General features: G+C 40.9%; 1 protein-coding gene across 8 annotated transcripts in view; it reads left to right on the plus strand.

Moving 5' to 3' along the window:
- Positions 1–17016, plus strand: part of PLXNB2 (plexin B2) — a 257191-nt gene extending 240175 nt beyond the window's left edge. For all 8 annotated transcript variants that reach the window (XM_068669637.1, XM_068669631.1, XM_068669632.1 and 5 more), the window contains 8 exons: positions 282–366; positions 5400–5554; positions 7210–7370; positions 7971–8118; positions 8648–8712; positions 9441–9516; positions 11514–11588; positions 15099–17016. In XM_068669637.1, coding sequence (XP_068525738.1) covers positions 282–366; positions 5400–5554; positions 7210–7370; positions 7971–8118; positions 8648–8712; positions 9441–9516; positions 11514–11588; positions 15099–15203 — 870 coding nt within the window. In that variant the 3' untranslated portion in view covers positions 15204–17016. The remainder of the gene's footprint in view (positions 1–281; positions 367–5399; positions 5555–7209; positions 7371–7970; positions 8119–8647; positions 8713–9440; positions 9517–11513; positions 11589–15098) is intronic.
- The last annotated feature ends 1594 nt before the right edge of the window (positions 17017–18610 follow it).

The raw sequence follows: 18610 nt of genomic DNA on the forward strand, positions 1-18610 counted from the left end.
AAGGGCCCTCACACTGGATTGATGAACCACGAATGTCTTGGAAGTGCTTCTAGCATTTTGAGTAATCTCAGAGGAGGTGCTGATGTGATCTCTTATGAAAGGAGATGGGTGGCAGTCTGCTCTGAATTGCAGACCCAGTTGCCTAATAGGCATTTGAAGGGCAACATTTATCATAGGTCCAGATATCCTGCAAAAGATTACAGAAACAACAGTTTAGCTGTTAAGAGTTCCAGCCATGCCTACTTCTTTTGAATAATGTCCCTGTGCTTGTATTTTCAAAGGTCCGAGACGGTGCCACACTCATCTTATCAAAAATGGGAATTTCCCAGCAGCCAGAGGATAATCAGCAAGATGTCCCAGGGGAAAGTAAGTATCTTGGGGCTGCCCTACCTCCCAAAATGACTAGAAGTCCACCAACAGAAAGGCAATGACACTGTTGTCTTGATACTGTTCACTGAGCAAATCCATGAAAGTAGATATTTCCCACCAAACTATATCAGGCGTATTTGTTTTGTGTTGTCCTCTATATGCTTGCAGTGGTTTTCGATGTCCTAGTTATAAAAGCCTGAAATAATGAGGCTTTAACCATAACTGGTTTGATGAGTCCATAACCCAGCTTAATAGAAAATGCTCTTAGAAAACATATCCTGAATATTTTGGATTTTAATCCCATTACACCTGTAGTCATAATATATGTTTCATCTTTCCAAAGCTTTACCTCTTTTTCTCCTTTCTTCTTCCTTTTATTACTTTCCTTTCCGAATTTCTTCCATTTACTAGATTTAGAAATGAATGCATCATTCAGAACCACAGGACAGACCTGTTCCCCTGCTCCGTGACATAATGGATCTGATGTAATTTCTGTATTGCGCTTTTTACAACTATATTGCTTCGCAGACTCATCTGTATACATGCATATTTTGTGCCTCTCTCCCATGGCAGGCACTATTTCATCAGCTCTGTTTGCTCGGGTTTTTTTTGTTTTTTTTTGTTTTTTTTTTTGTTTTTGTTTTTCTGGGCTGTGTTGTCTAGTTGTGTTCATTCCATATGTTACCTCTTTAGATTCAATGTTTTCCCTGATTTCTTTGTTTCAAGGTTTTCAATCCACTGTAAGGTAGTATCAGGAACTGCCTTATAATGCTTCCTCTCTTTCATGTCACTAATACAACTGTTACTTAATCCTAATACTGCTGCTTGCTACAATAAACTGGACTTCTCAATGCTGGAGACAGGGTGTTAGCTTAGAACCTGTCTTTCAAAGCTTTTAGTTCCCTGTGTCGGTACTCTGTCTAGACCAATTTCCTTTATCTCACAATCTCATGAAACACAATATCCATTCCAGCCTAAAATGCACTCAGATTTTAATGGAAATATTTACTTGTAAATTTGTGTTCTTTGTCACATGATTTCCTTTACATTTTAGATGTTCAATTTCTCTTATTTTTATCCTTACATTCAGTTATTTTTCATGAGTTGGAAATTAGATTTATGGAATGATAATTGTTGAGATCATTCTTCGTTTCATGAACCTATTTGATATACTTCTCTGTCTAGCATCGATTGCAAAAACGATTGGTTCACCTAATAGTTTCATTCCTTTAAACAGATTTAGCGATCTTAGATTGAATGGGTTCCAAATACTCAGCAGTCAGATTGGAAATAATATACCAGAAATGTACGTTTTTTCAAGGAGATGGCTCTCAGCTGATAGCTCTGACGTGTATTATTGGTATTTAACAAGTGTGCAGATTTCCATTTCATTAGTGCTGAGTGTTGGCCAGGAAATCAGGACAGGCTGAATTGCTTGCCATTTATTTTTTAGTCTTTCCTCCTGGATGCTTCCTGTCAAAACTTCTACCAGCATCCTTTAAGGTTCTCTCACAACGATCATGGCTATGCTTCTGCTGCTGTCCTCTCACCACGTTGCTGCAGGTGTTTGCTTTAATTGGAAAAGTAGTGGCTATTCCTCTATCACAGCAGGTGCCAACCCAGATTTTTCACTTTATAAAACATTCAGCTTAATACAGGGGGCAATGAAGTGCAGCAAGGTGAGGAGCCCATTCCTAGTCCGTCTTCAGTTCAGTTGCATTGATTGCTGAGATAACTGCAGGTGGTATTCACCTCCACTCTGAAGAAGTAGACCAGTGGATGGAGCCTGATGGTGTCCTCAGCTTGCTTTCCCTTCTTAATACCAAGAGGTGATCAGTCTCCAGATGTGGGTTCCCAGTCTTCCATCCTCCCCACAACTTTGTGTGAGAGAGCAGAGGACCAGATTAAATGTTTTTATTTGTTTGTGTTTTTTTTCCTTTTTTTTTTTTTCTTCTTTACAAATGCATCTTTAGCTATTCAGTATAGCGAAGCTCTTTGCACACATGTGATCTGAACTCCAAGATGGACAGACTCCTTAGCTGTATGTGTGGCATATGACATTGTAAAGGAGAAGCAGTCTTCTGGGGACAGTGCTGTCACATGAGGGTTCTCACACATGAAAGAAAAATATCTGTAGAGACAGCTCAGATCCCAAAGCATGGAGTGAAGACAGCTTCCACCTTGTTTCTTCTCCACACCCTGTCTTGTGCAGTGGTGATGTACAAATTTGGGAAGACGGCATTTCGTGCCAGGCTAGCCCATTTTCTTTAACGCCTAAGGGTCTTCAGAGCTTTTTGGTGCCAACTTGTTCTTTCAGAAAGCTATAAAATGTTACAGAGCTAGTGCAAAGCAAGAGCCCACAGCGACAGTGATTTGTGAGATGCTATGTGTATAAAAGGCAGAGGAGAGGATCAGAGGCTTTCCCTCCCACACATACGCATTTATATGACACAGGGATTTACAGGGCTGGAATAAATAGAAATCCTATCTCTGCTCTATGAATAAGGCTTGTGACGAAGTGGTTTTCCTTTTATCCAGTCTCTCATTAACTTGCACCTTTTGCATTGAGAAATGTCAGCTGAAGCCATTGACTGTCTGCCAAAGCACTAGGCTTTGCACAGAACGAAAATGTAAAACCATGTTCAGAGATGTTGCTCTAAAACCTGGCATTGCTTCCATGCTGCTTTTGATTCACAGCTTCTAACAGGAAGACACTGGAAGCTGGCAGTTGTGACAAATTAAATGCAGAATCCTTTGCTTCTGGAGATAATAAATGCAATTACTAATTTGTATCAAGATGGAGAACGGTTTCAATGATTTTTTGCTAGGATTTCTGTACTGAACTATAAGCCAATGTAGCGTGTTCTGTTGAAAACTTATTCTGGGTATTTCTTTCTGTTTTGTTTTTTTTTGTGAAGGGGTTGGTGTAGTGGCTTTTTTTCTTTCTTTTTTTCAGTTATTCTGATGTGGAATAGCCAGAGGGCTGCAGATCAGAAATACTGATTAGCAGATGTGTGTAGGACAGCCCTTCCTCCACCCACCCGGAGCAGCAGCATGTTCTCAGGGGAGGATGGAGCGAGCTTGCTGCAGGCCATGCAGCAGGAGGGGGCCACGCTGGTCACCACCAGCCAACTGGCCTCCGCCATGTCCCCACCTGGTTCGTGCCATCTTATATCAGCCAAAAAATGCATGAGGGGCAGGAGGAAGCATTCAGGGGGAAGCATTTGACCCAGTGGGTGCAGTCCTCTCCATGTACAGCTTGATGCATCTTGTGGCTACTACAACCACAAAAGATAATGTTCTCCCCTATATTTTACTTCCTTCGCCCCATAGGTTTCCACTAGGAAGATGTTATCTCCCGGAAGTCTGGTCTCCTCCTAGCAATGTGCTGCTAATACGTCTCGTTGCCCCCTCTTCTGCATTTCTCTTCCTCTTTCTTGCTGCTATTTTTAGCAATGAACTGGGATCTTTGTTTTGCAAAAAGTTCATCCGGTTGAGCTGTATTCCCTTTACGCCCTACTTTCCTATCAAATAGCTATCGTTTCACTAGTAGCCAATTCTGCTGTTGCTGAACAAACACACCAAATTAAGCCATATGTAAGGGCAAGTAACCTTAGTGGAATCCCCCTTGGTTTCTTCTCTTTACTGCAAAGTTAAATCAGGCCACGCACCATCAGCAGGGCAAAGAGAGGATGAATTCCTTTGAATCACAGGAGGAAGTAGAAGTGTACCAAACAACTGACATGGTTTAGTTTCTTCTCTTACTGTGTGATTTCATCCACTTATTCACAAGAGTAAATAACAGGCATTGCAAAAGAGACTTCAAACTTCAGGCCCATCAGCAGTTCTTACTGCACTGGCAAACAGTTGTTATGAATGGCATCAATTGTGAAATCACAGCTGCTTCGAAATAAAACGATAGCTTTTATTTCTTTCTTACTTCATGCACATGAACTTCCAAGTCAAATTAAGGACTTCCAAAGGACAACAGCATTAAATATCTCATTTTTCCTTGGCTAAAAGATCTACCTGGTCAAAAGGAAGTAAAGGCACCGGAAGCCTGCATAGCTTATGCTTTCCATGAGAATATATGAAACAGATTCATGTGGAAGTGTTGTCTTGGCCAGATTGCATATTAATGTTATTTTCTTCTATGATATAAAATATTTAACACACATCTGGTTAATTTAATGTAGATGTTGAGGAACTTAGTTAATAAACTACTGTGGTCAAAAGTTTAAAAGGACAAAATTTGTGCAATTAGAAACTGATATTTCTCCACAGTAACTGTAATTCAGCTACATTATACACATATATTAATGCATAAAACTGAGCAGTATTGCAAAATAATTTGTGTAAGAGGGCTGAATCACAATTTTTATGGGAAAAATTATGGGAAAAATAACTTTCATGTTTTTAAAACATCAATGATTTTAAATGCACTGATTCAGTAACATCGACTGGAAAAGCACTGTTGACTTTTTGGGATTATGCCAAGCAGATATATTAACACATACTTCAGGATTTAAAGGAAGAACAAGTGAATTTCCCACTGCCAAATTCATCAGAGCTTCTACAATACCATGTGTTGTACCCAGAGCAGGCTAAGACTGTCCTTTCCATGGGGGCTGTTGGGTCAGAACTAGCTCAGTTTCTGCAGCTTGATCTTGTTCACCAAGGGGTAGAGTATTTCACTGTGTAGATCTCAAAAAAACATGCATACTATGCTTGCACGACTGAAGAGGAGTTTCCTTATTGTATACTTACTTCCTCTCCTTTTTGTTCTTAACAAAAGCAAGCCACAACCCTACTTCAGTGCTCCTCTTGTAACATAAAGCAATACTTGTGTATTAATGAAAATTAAGTTTTTGGGTTGTTAGAGGGGAACTAAGTAATCTAGGTCTTCTTGGCAAAAAGAAAGGTAAGTTAAGGATAGAGTGCAAGGGTCTTACAGGTACTGATGTGCATGATTATTTCATAATTATTTTCAGGGGAGAGTTTTTTGTAATTATTGCAATTACTGTTCCTAGGGCATGCACTTCTGGAAGATGAAAATAAGGTCTGGCATCTAGTTCGGCCAGTAGATGAAATTGATGAAGGCAAATCAAAGCGAGGCAGTGTGAAAGAAAAAGAGAGAACCAAAGCTATTACAGAAATCTACCTGACAAGACTTCTGTCTGTGAAGGTAAGGGTCAGATGTCACAGTTACACTGTGCCTCTATAGATTTTGACGTGTTACCAAAGAAAATGATGCAAATATTAGTCATGCTTTTGGCTAAAATTTTTCTCTGTCATGTACATGCAAGCTTGTGTTCAGAGCTTCAAGTGATTAATATGCCCTCAAGAACATTGCTGGGAAAGAGATAAATTTTAACTCCAGATGAAAGCTGAGAACCATAATTCTGAGTTAGCTAAATGAGGATTTTTCTTGCAAGACAAAGATGGATATTCTCTTCTGTGCCACCTGTTTAAATAATATTCTGCAGGTTTTTATTTTAAACCAAATGCTTTACATACTGCTACAGAGCCTTTTGTTTCCCCATTCTTTGTTTCCAGTGCTGCAGTATTATCTAGAAAAATAGTAAAAATGTTTTCAAATGGTAATAGTCCTTTGAGAGTATTTTTAGTGTTTATACTGCAGAATGGATCACAACCAAAATAATTATGCTAAGGATTCCTCCTTGCAGAAGGAGCTTAGGATAATGTGCTTAATGACCAAGACCAAGTTCTTCATGAAAATGGGAGTGACCTGACTCCAGCTAAGGCCATTTGACCAAGTGTGAAAGTGGACCTGAAGGAAAGTCTGTGTATGGATGGCACAGACTTGCAGCCAGCAAGATGCATGTATCCCTCTCTTCTGTTAACAAATCCCTTTTCTATTCCCAATAGTCAGTTGGTAGATCATTGCCAGTCTGGAGCTTTACTAACTTGTACAGAGCCGGTGAGGTGCAATGACTGGTACCACAGCTGCCCATACAGCCCAGGACCCTGAACTGTCCTCGCTGCCCGCACTGCCAGCACAGGGGTTTAGGGCTCAGTCCCTGCCCCATTTTGGGGCTGGCAGCTGGAGTGATGGAGAGAGAGAAGATGCAGCCCTTCAAACATGTCCATAGGGCCAACCAGCTGAGTGGGGATGGACTGCATGTGGCCTCAACAAGGTCATCTTCTCATTGGGAAAGAGAAGAAGAGAAAGAGAAGACTGCACCCTTCACAAAGGGACAGTCTCAGAGGTCATGGTCTTTAAGGTCCTGGCAGGTTCAGGGATCCTGACAAAAATGCAGTCCTCCCAGGGATGCTTCATCCTTCACATTTGGTGGAGCTCATGGAGCTGGACCAGGATGGGCATCTGATGAGACCCAAGTGCTTTCCCCTGCTCAACAGGTCAAATGGTCACTGGTGCTTCTTCCTCTCAGTCTATGTTGTAGTGGTGCATGATGCTCTAGAGCTCGGAAGCTGCAAAACAATTACAAAATTTTTAGCAATTATTTATGTGTACAATGAGCTTGAATTGTAAATCTATTGTAGGAACCAGGTTCTGCTGCTTTAGTCAGGCAGAAAGCACAGCTTTCCATGTTAACCGCATGATGATAATGGATGAAGTCGGAGCCTTTCAGACTAGAACATAAAGTTGTTCTCTAGAAGTTTTTTATTGTTTGGGCTGTTTGCAAAGCCAATTCATTAAGAAGTTGGTTGTTTGTTTTTTTGTCACTTGGCACCCTGCATCACCTGGCACTCAGCATTGATGACCTTCAGTAACTGCAACTGGACTGAAGGAAAAAAGGGTCTAGGATAGCACTCAGTTCAGCTTGTAATGCAAATTTCTCTTAAATTCACTTTTAGGGAACACTTCAGCAGTTTGTAGATAACTTCTTTCATAGTGTGCTCAACTCAAACCATGTGGTGCCACCAGCTGTGAAATACTTCTTTGATTTTCTTGATGAACAAGCAGAAAAACATGACATCAAGGATGAAGATACCATTCACATCTGGAAAACAAACAGGTATGAACAGAGTAATAATTACATTGCAGGGAAATGAGACCGTGGTTCCCAGGTATGTTCTGTTACTCTTACCACTAATCAAAGTAAATTTCATTTGTAATTCTCAGAATCATTTTAATTGAAATAATATGTTCATATGATCAAAAGGATTCCCTGTAAGTCTGGAAGTTGCAAAAAATGATACCTACTTATGGGATAACCGTTGGCAGATTTACCTCTTTGCTTTTCATCTTTCCTCAGAGAATAGGAAAGCAAGAAGCAAAAGAGACTAGATTTACCTGTCAAAGCACAAAATCTAATAAAATGTTACTCAGGTAGTTTTTCTAACCACTCAGACATCTTCTCTTGCTGTTTGGGGACACTTAGGATTCTTCTCAAATAAGCTTTTCTCATTTCTCTGTGAGAGATACAAAGGCTTCGTTTCCAGACATGAAAACCAGACAAAAGATAGCTTGGGTAATTGTTGAAATATAAAATTAAGTTTCACTGCAGTGAGAAGATCAAAACGCAAAATCCATATTTAATTTCATGTGCTTTGCTTGTTGTATAACATTTATTGTGTAAAAGGTTTTTTTTCTTACCTTTTTCCTTGCTTTGCAGCTTGCCTCTTAGATTCTGGGTAAACATACTGAAAAATCCCCATTTCATCTTTGATGTTCATGTTCACGAAGTAGTGGATGCTTCCTTGTCAGTCATTGCACAGACTTTCATGGATGCTTGCACGAGAACAGAGCACAAATTAAGCAGAGTAAGTGATTTGCATTCTACATCTTGACTATTTTCATGCCTGACAAGACACGGGGCATTGTCCTAAAACAATACCCATTCTCTAAGAAGATACAGCATTGATAGTTTCCTTTTGGTTTTATAATGAAGTTAGCATTTCACCACTTAGCAGGTTGGTGAGCATGTCATTGTTACTGTGTAGTCTGCCAACTGAGTTCCTAAAAAGCAGAAAATATCAACTGCTTTTATAAAAAACAAGTTTAAGAAATAGTTATTTCACGTCCACCGTAATTTAGAATCATCCTCCATTGATATATTTGTCAAACTTGACAAATAGTGCCGTATGTAAACTTCATCTTTTTAGGACAAATAATCCCACCCATGTACCAAAGTAAATGTTAATAATATTAATAGTAAGCATCAGAATGTTAATATCCACAAAACTCGAGTGCATGTGATTAGGAAGGCTTGATCTTGAGTTCTTGACTTCGTGCTTTTTTCTTAGAGACATTCATAAATCAACCAAGTTTCTCTCTATTACATTTTTTCAGGATTCTCCAAGTAATAAATTACTTTACGCAAAAGAAATCTCTAACTATAAGAAAATGGTGGAAGAGTAAGTATAAAGAGACTTTTTTCATGCTGATTGAGAGCTGTTAGGGTTTTAAGCCTTTGTAAATGTACTTAGTAACAGGAAAAGTGAATGCTGACACAGTTGAAGTCAACTGCCAAATGTTAAATATTTTACACCTGAACATTAAAACATTCCCTTGTCAGTGGTGTTCACAGTGTTGACATGGAGTGACGTTGTGACCCAATGTGTGTCCATGTCTATGCCAGCAGATGGACAGTTATCTGGGAAAGAACACAATGCTGTTCTGCATGACAGCTGTTCTTACCCATGATCTGTCTATCCAGCACCGCACTTCCATAACTGAATAGGGATCAAATCCTGAAAACATTTTCACAAAGACATTTTTTCTATTCAGACTCTAACTTCAACATTTACTGATTTGGGAATTCTGTCAGTACCACTGAAGGTCTGCTACAGGACTCAACTCTTCCCAGCTGATGACTTCAAAAGTTTGAAGACATGAAATAATCATCAGCTGGATTATAAACAGATTTCTTTCCTGTGTTGTGGTCCTGTGCAATCAGGTGTGATTTGCCTTTCTTGCAAGGGTATCAAGTACTAATGACTGCTGGGAGACAGCATGACTAAATGAATCATTGGTCTGTTGTGGTGGAACATCTCCTGCACAATTAGGAAGCATGTTTAAAATAAATGCAAAATGAAAATTTTGTGTATTTCACCAACTGACAGTTTGTTTTAATTTGTTGCAGTTACTACAAAGGCATTCGTCAGATGGTGCCAGTTAGTGACCAAGATATGAATACCCATTTAGCAGAGATTTCTAGGGTAAGAATAAATTAAGTTTCCTTGTCCTGAAATTGAAGCCAAGTATAGCACTGTTTGCCTTCTCATTCTAACTCGACAAGTGGGTTTATTGCATGTTGAAGCATCAAATGAGTTATTTAATACATCTCTGAAAGACTCCTGCTTAGTGTAGTGCTTTTTAGCCTTTTGAAGTGTTGATTATTGAATGGAACCAAGAATGGCTATCGTCACGAATCTCTCTGAGTGATGTAGGTGCCAGAGCAAAGTGTTTGAATTTTTTCACATCCATTGTGGAAAAATTACAACACTGCTGAAAGGTGTTTTCTCTTCACAGCATAGAGAGGGTTTTTAGCATTGATCATGCTGATAACAAGTGGTGGTTGAATTCAGACTGCTATCACAGCAACAATTTGACTCCAGAAATGAAAGGAAGTCGCACGCGTTACATATAGTGCATTTTAGAGCTGTCTGTATGAGGATAATACTTCTGCTTTACACTGCACACAAGAAGCTCATCATATGCCTGCTCGATAGGCACTTCTTCTTTTCACAGTATAGGTTACTGGGGGTTACCTGTGATGGAGGAGAGCAGAGGGGGTTGATTGGTAGCTGGGGGCTCTGGTTTTAGACTCGGGGAGCAAAGACACTACAAAACCTGCTTCATTCTTGAAAAAGCCTGTCTGCTGTGCTGCTCAGCTTAGCTAGAGCAGGCTTGTGCCTTCAAAGCACTCGATTTAACCCAGAGAACCTGCAGAAGGCCTCGCCAATCTGAAAGGAAAGTGTTTAGCCTGAGCAATGAGATACTGTATGTACTGGCTGGTTTGCTCATTTGCCTAATTTATTTTAAGAGTCCTAGTAGTACAAGGATGTTTGGGGAATTCTTGTGATTTGTTTATTTCAGTGCCCTTAGGACCTAACATTTTGCAGATTAACGTCCTCATGAGGATGTTTCTACTTTCATTCAGTCACTATGAAACTCATCTGCAGTGACATTTCATTTTCCAGTTCATTTTATTTATTATAAAAATTGAGATGTATGTAAAATTAAAATGTTTGGTCATTAAAAATGAAATCAAAGGAATGTTTTAAAATCAGCAGAATATGTTGATCCTTTCTGTTTACATTGCAAATTATGACAGAAGTAGGAAAGGACTGATGGAACACTGCAAATTTTGACCTGCTCTGGAAGTGACTATTGTAGGAAAAAGAAAGATGGATTGTTTCTCTGCTTGTTTACAACTTGGATAATCATTTGTGCCAGTAGCAGTATTTTGCAATTCTTCATTTTCTTAACTAATTTAAAAAAATAAAGGCATAGCTCTCTAGTTGAATCCTATACATTTGAATGAGAAACATCTGTTTAGACAGTCAGAGCACATTTGCTACACAAGTTAAATGTCATGGGGAGAATGAAAGGAGAGGTAATGGAAGGGTTATTTCTTGCATCATTGGAAGTCCCTCTCCTCTCTTTCTCCCTTTCTTTCCCCCCACCCCCCTTTCCATCGTCATGATTCAAATGGCTTTTTCCAAATGTACATGTGCTTACTATCTCGATGAGTTACACCTTCCCTATAGTGAGGTGTGAATAATTTCAAACAGTTACAGAGCTGAAGAAATGATTTCAAACAGACATGGCAGTGACAGAACCAATGTTTAGTATCTCAGCAATATGTAGATTGTACTGACTGAATGCTTTAGTTATACGTACCCATGTTGTTAACAGATGTTACAGCTGTAATCTGTGGTTTGACATTCAAAGTTCAAAATACTTTCCACCTCCTGTGCTAGAGCTGCAGACAGGCCAGAAAAACACCAGTGGGAAAAGCTAGATCTAAAAATCACCAAACAAAAGTTTTCTCACCCCTTTTTCTGCCCCAGCATCACTTAGCAAGAGTTACAGGATGCAGAGCTTGAATTTGACAATGGGACTGTGTGCTGTATGCGGCAGTCATGCATGTGTGTAACTTTCAGTTGTGATGAAATTTTGATGTTTGTTGCTTACGTGTGTTGTTTAACAGGCACATACCGATTCCTTAAACACACTCGTGGCTCTACACCAACTCTACCAGTACACTAACAAATACTATGATGAGGTAAGTTGTGGGGTTTCTTTTCTTTTTTTTTAATATAATTATAGTAAAAAGTTATAAAAGCTAACTTTCCCTGGATAATCAGGTAAAAGCAGCGCTGAACAGAAAGCTCTAACTTCGCTGTTACACGCCTTCCTTGGCAATTACACTGCCTAAGGGTATATTCTTAGAAATGAACAGCTTCACTATGGGTTATCTCATTTTGGTAGTGATCACTTAATGAGATCTGAAAGAGAAATAGATTTAAAAATCCTTTCTCTTCAGTTCTGCTATCCTAATGCCTAAGAATTAGGACATTAGAATGTCACCGAGCAATTGCCAGAGCTATATAAGGTTTCAAGCCAGTAGTTTGGTGGGGAATTTTAGGAACAATCCATTAAACTTGTTTTGCTTGTAGGAATGGGGCATTGCCTTTTTTTATTAGTTAAGATGCACTTAAAACTTCCATGCATGCTGCCGTCCCCATTTTGCTGTGCCAAATGAAGTGCCTGCCCAAGGTAAACCCAAGCAGAGCAACTGCTGAGTATAGTCAGATTCAAAAGGAAGCTTACAGATTCAGCCCAAAGTGTTTCTTGGATTCTTCAGGCCCTGTGGAAAGGGGGACAAAGAATATCCCAGTGTTGCTGGGCTGTGGCTGTGGCTCTCCGATCTTAATCTGAAAACAAAAAGAGAGAAGGAAACTTTTATTCAAAGGTTTCCATGGAAATGAATGCCTCCAGAAAACTCTCAGAATTAAATCAAAGCAAGTAAGAACAGATGCTGAATCAAAAAAAGGAGTACAGCACATGTGAGCTCTCTTCAGTTGGTCCTGCACCTCAGCACAGTTTTTGTTTTCACTTATATTTAGCAGCAAAGGCAGTGAGTCTCATCTGCAGCTTCACTGCAGCTGCTTTCTTCAGGAGCAGCCAGCTTTTCACAGCTTTAAATACAGATGTAAGCAAGGAAAACCAGCTCATCCTGAGACTACTTTCATTTGGTATTAGTAGGAAAAATGACTGGAGAAACACAGGCCAAACTGATGGTGTTGGTTTCCTCATCCCCAGAGCTGAGGAAATTTATTTTCAACATGTTCCAGAATATCTGCAAAAAGCCACCCATATCCTTGGCTGCATCAGAAGAAGAGTGGCCTGAAGGTTAAGGGAAGTGATTCTCCCCCTCTGCTCCTCTCCTGTGAGATTGCACCCACAGTGCTGTATCCAGCTCTGGGGCCTCCAGCACAAGAAAGTCATAGACCTGTTAGAGCGGGTCCAGAGCAGAGCCACAAGGATGATCAGAGGGCTGGATCACCTCTCCTACAAAGACGGGCTGAGAAAGCTGGGGTTGTTCAGCCTGGAGAGGAGAAGGCTCTGGGGAGACCTTGCAGACCATTGCAGCCTTTCCGTACCTAAAGGCGGCCTACAGGAAAGCTGGGGGGAGACTACCAGGGAGTGTAGTGATGGGACAAGGGGGAGTGGTTTTAAATTGAAAGACATAGTTTTAGATAAGATATTCAGAATAAATCCTTTACTGTGAGGGTGGTGAGGCACTGGAAGAGGTTGTCCAGAGAAGCTGTGGATGCCCCATCCCTGGAAGTGTTCACGGCCAGGCTGGATGGGGCTTTGAGCAACCTGGGCTGGTGGGAGGTGTCCCTGCCCATGGCAGGGGGGTTGAACCAGGTGGTCTTTTTGATTCCTTCCAACCCAAACCATTCTGTGATCTCTGTGGCCTGACCTGTTGTAGAATCACTCAAGCAACCTGTGAGACAGACGAACCATAAATTCCTGCTTCTTCCATACTCCCCTGTCCCTGCACCCAGTCGTGGCTTCTGCATTCTCACGTTTGGAGGCAGGCACAGGCAGAGCCTCCTCTCTGCTCAGCTGTCAGAGCTGATCAGTGGCAAGCCAGCAAACCACAAAGCAGAACTGCAGCCCTTCCTTTTGCATACATCACCATATAACAACAAGATGCATCTGATCGAAAGGCTGCTAATTCAGAGTTGGGGAGATAATGCGTCAAGAACCATTCAGTAAAATAAATCAAGCTTATTTATTTTCCATAAAAATGTTTTAATTTGCATAAATTGGAACATTTTGCGTCTGCCCTTATCTTCGTTGCTGAAATGGTGGTTGCCAGCATGCGCTGTACCTTGCACAGCTCTGCAGGGCTTGACAATGACTAAGTGGGTACGCTCTAATTGTCCACATTTATATGAAAGTTATATTCACCAGCAGAGATAATCATGAATTATTTAGTCTTGATTTGAGGCGTTACAGCTAGGTATAATTGTTTAAATGAAGGGAACAATATCAAATTAAATTAGGCCCTATTTAAATACTGTAATAAGAGTTTATTAACTGTCTTGTAAAAATGTTTTCATGCTCTAAAAACAAATCCATTAAGTCAATGATTTCTAAACAAATTTGCTCCACTGTTTGAAACTCTAATGCTGTACCAGTCCTCAGAAGGGAAATTGTTAGCTAGATTGATACTGACTGCATTAACCTCCGTTGTCAGTAAAGCAGTGAGAACCACAGGTAACGACAGGCAGACTCAATTTCTCCAGTTCTTGTACTTGCAAACTTTAGGTAGTATTTAAGCATAGGTAAAGCCTTCTGCTTGATGACAGCATCTGACTTTTATTAATAAAGCCAGTGCTAGCAAAAGAACAGTTTTGCCATGTAATACATTCTCCTAATGGAGAAATCTAATAGTTGGTGGAAAAGTTTCCCTGAAGGATGGTAGGAATGAAAACCTTTCAAAACCTTTGAAATTTGATCTTGAGAAGCCCTAAAAAACTCTATTTGAAGAAAAGCCTTCTCATAACAGTTGACCTTTTCTAGCTTTCATTTTAAAATCCCTGGTGTCTTAGAGTCATACTTTGCTGTATATATTCCGTACAGCAGAGACTGTGTGCAGGATGTTGGGGGGCTCCTCTGATGAGCTGTTTGCTTCCTGAGCGATGTTCTACCAGCCCAGGGTCTCAGCTCTACCTCAAGAAGCTCCCTGACACTGTGACCAGTCCATTTTCTTCAATATATTGCCTATAGACAGACAAGACTTTTCCTTGCTCTGAGCTATGCCCATGCATGGACCACCCAGGAGGTGCTCATAACCAAAGCTCATGGGGATGGGGCTTAGTTACTGCTGGTAAATGACCCTTAAGCCTTGTAGGGTGTGCTGTAAGTAAAACCACAGCTCCTTACGTAGCTGTAAAGTCAATGCTTCTGATGTTTTCCCCCTGCCTGCTCCGCCTTGCAAAGTAATATTTCAAAAGATAAAGTACTACCTATTAATTTGCTTGAATCCTGGCATAATGGGAAACATCGTAGTAACTTAGATAAAGTAATGGAGACGATCATTTTTATTGTCTTCATGTGAAAATACAGCATGGAGCCTCGTAGATGGACTTTATCTTTGGTGCAGAGTGAATGCAAAAGACTGGAAAACCAACGCAGTATCAAACACTTGGTCTGGGAATGGTGTCATATATTTTAAGCTAAATGATTCTAAACATTCTGTGTTTATTTCTTCCAGATTATAAATGCACTTGAAGAGGATCCAGCTGCACAAAAAATGCAGCTTGCCTTCCGTTTACAGCAAATAGCAGCTGCATTAGAGAATAAAGTGACTGACCTTTGACTCAAAAGCCGCAATAAAGAAATCTGATCTAAAGATGTTCAAATTCATTGTTCCTATTAAGGAAATAGTGTTCTATTTTTTAATGTATAATTACAACTTTAAATGAAAAAGTTCATGTTTTTTTGATAGCAGAGGTGTAATGTAAAAATTTTTAATGTAAATTATGCTTCTAATTAAAATCTGTGTTGTGTGTAAATGAATCTTCTGTGGGAAAGAAAATCCTTTGGCTGGGGGCAGGGTGGGGGGTGGAAGAAAGCAAGTCTGTAGTTCGTTTAATTTCGTAGGATCCGAGACATCAGCATTTACATTATGCAAGTAAATTCAATACTATAGCATCCTCTATATTTTAAGCAATATTTGTACTAGGAAAATAATGGCATATTCAGAGAACCATGCAATATCCCCTTTTGTTTCGATAACTGGAAATTGATGTCCACATAGTTCCAAAACTTCATCTGTGCTCATCATGAACGTAGTAAACGATGCGTCTCATTTCTCCGCGAGGTCCGCAAATGGGATTTGCTACCACACATGGTTCTTAGGTTAATTATTTATGTCCATGGTAATGCACAGAATTGCACCCACCACAGCTGGCAGAAACAAAAGCAATGTCATGCCTGTAAGGAGGGTTCTACTGATGAAGTCTCATTTGGTTCAGAAACCACTGTAATGGAGAATTAGTCCTTAAATCTTTACAACTCTTTGTTATTATTGTGAGTTTTATGATATATGCTAATGTGCCTTACTTGTACTAATTCTGTGAATCTGATGAATGGTTTTGTAAAAAGAAGCAGATCGGAAAAAGAAATATTTATGTGCTATTGAATGACTTTTGTGTGAAAAACATGACCAGCAGAATGCTTGTAATTAGCTGCTTGCCGAGAGTGTGCTGTTTAACATGATTTGATTCTGTATAATATCTTATTTTAGAATGGTTCTGATGATTTTTTTTTTTGAATCTTGGAACTGTCCTAGAAATACCATCACTTGTTTCTATTGTATTTGTGATGTAAAATACTAGTATGATATTGGAAAAAATCATATACCCATGTAATGAAAACCACTCAGTCAATTTTGAGCCTTGGAATGCTGCATTTGATCAAACACAAACCATAACCCATAGCAAAGAAAATTTAAATATCTTGTCTGAAAGAGTGCGTTTACAATATAGGTAAGCTACATACAAATCAGAAAGTTAGGTACGTCTTCTTCAATTGCTGTATTGCACATCAGAGGACTTTATTCCTTTTTGTCTCACGACTTTTGGCAGTAACGTAGCATTTTAACGAAGCGCTGCCATCTGTACAAGTTCATTCCTTGTTCCGCCGAGCGCCTGGCCACTGCTTATCCTCAGCAAGCTAACACAGCTCCTGCCGCCCGCTGCCGTGCCCAGCAGGTTACCATACAATCGGCTTCGCCATTGTTGATTTTTTTATTTTTAGTACTTTTTGGAAAGTTCCTGATGTTTGTGAGTGGACCTTTCCTTCAGTTTCCAAAAATCGAAAGCCTCACCAGAACTAGTACAAGGCTGGGAGGGTTTTTCGGTTTGTTGGTTTATGGTTGTTTTTTTTTGTTTTGTTTTGTTTTATTTTGTTTTGAACTTCTTGTATTTGTGTATAATCATTCCTGAACCTGCCTGGGCTATAAGTTATTTTACACTGTTTAGGACGGAGGTACATTACTGCTGCATAAAGGTGCTTTGCCAGCTATTCCTTCATCAACAAAGGCATCCTAATTTCATGGCTAATCTGTTTCTTTGTCTTTATTTGTAAATCCTGTTAATTGTAAATCAAATACAACATTGTTTTTTTTTTCCACAAAGTGTCATGGGATCTTTACTGAAACCGGGGGGTGGGTGTTAAAAGGGGCTTCCAGTTCTTCCTCTGGGGGTGGTGGAGCAGCAGCGTCCAGCAGTCTGCGGTCGGTAATGGAAGAGCGCAGCGCATTTTGCAGCTGCTGTGTCTGACATCAGGCCCTTGTTATGGGCACTTGCCCTGAAAAATGAGAGTACTCTTGAGAAGGGAGGATGCATTGCAACATCCCGTAGCAAGGTCTTCTTGCCTGATGGAAATCCGCCTTGGGATCTGAAAGTCAAATAAAATGCAGGCTCGGTTGCATCCCTCCAGGGAGACCAGAGAGCCCTGCTTGGGGAAGCAGGGCTTCCAGAGGGGCCATGCCTGCCCCCGGCATCACCGACTTGATGCAGAGCAGCTGCAGGCAATCACAAGCTGCTGTGGGCTACGGCAGGGCCGTGCCAAAATCCTTCCTGCTTGGGCTACCCGTGCATGTGTCTGCTGGGGTGTGTGAGTTGTGTGGTGGATCCGTGGGCATTCTTCATGACACTTGCCCTTTTTTCACACCCTGGGGGAGATTTGCAGACTTTCTCCGCTGTCTGACGGAGCATGGGGGCCGATAACTGCGAGCAGCTGCAGCTACAAAGGAGCCTCAATGCCCCTTCTTCAGTTCCTCTGTCTCCTCCCCCGAAAGCACAGAGCTAGACTTTGAATCGAAGAACTGGGATGTTTTATTTTATTCTTTCTCCTTTTGGCTAAGCTCCTCCAGTGCTTGTTTTTCCACTCTGGCGCTCTGCTTTGTCCAGACCTAGTTTTTGGCTTCATTTTTCCCTGCATTTTAGCAATCTGATTCTTAAAGGCTTCGTGCTCCTCCTTTGGTTTCTGCTGTTCCTGCCATCTGGTTCATCTACAAGATAAAAGAAAAAAGCCCACCGGGGGTCTCCCTCCCTTTTATCCCCTCACAGCCCCTCTGTGGGGCTCTTCTTGGAGCACCAGAACCTTCCATCTGCATAATGGGAGCCTCGGTGCTGGCTGGGAACAAAGCTCCCGTGCTTGGACATCTACCAGCCGTAGTTCAGGGCTGGGTGCAGGCTGTCAGCCACCACGGGCAGGTCTGAGTCCCATCGCTGGGTTCAGCCTTGTTTCCTTGTTACTCCTCGCTTCCCCAACTGCAAACTGCAAGGCGGGATCTCAGGTACCGGGACGTGGTCCGTACCTCTGCTTGCCCAATGCTGAGTAACGCAAACAGGAGCTCACTCTTTCCTCAGTGCCAAGTTTCCCTCTGACACCTTCCTAGGTCTTTTTTCAACTCTACGTTCTATCGATTTGTGGGCAACAACTTCTTGTTGGAAGAGACATCAGCTACCTTGGATATGCGAGGCACAGCACTTCCTCAGGGTGGTTTTTATCATCCATCTGCCACAGCCATACTCAAGCCTCCCCGTTTTGCCGGCTGCTGCGTTGGATGCGTGGTCAGCCTGCTCGGACTGAGCTGTTTACTCGCACTCCCTAAAACTGGCTTTTCTGGCACCCTTCTGAACAGCAGCAGAGCCATCGCTATAAACAAAAAAAACATACAGGGAATTAAGAAGCTCAAATTGGAATTCATGCGTT

This window comes from Anas acuta, chromosome 1 (assembly GCF_963932015.1).
Source record: "Anas acuta chromosome 1, bAnaAcu1.1, whole genome shotgun sequence".
NCBI classification, from domain to species: domain Eukaryota; kingdom Metazoa; phylum Chordata; class Aves; order Anseriformes; family Anatidae; genus Anas; species Anas acuta.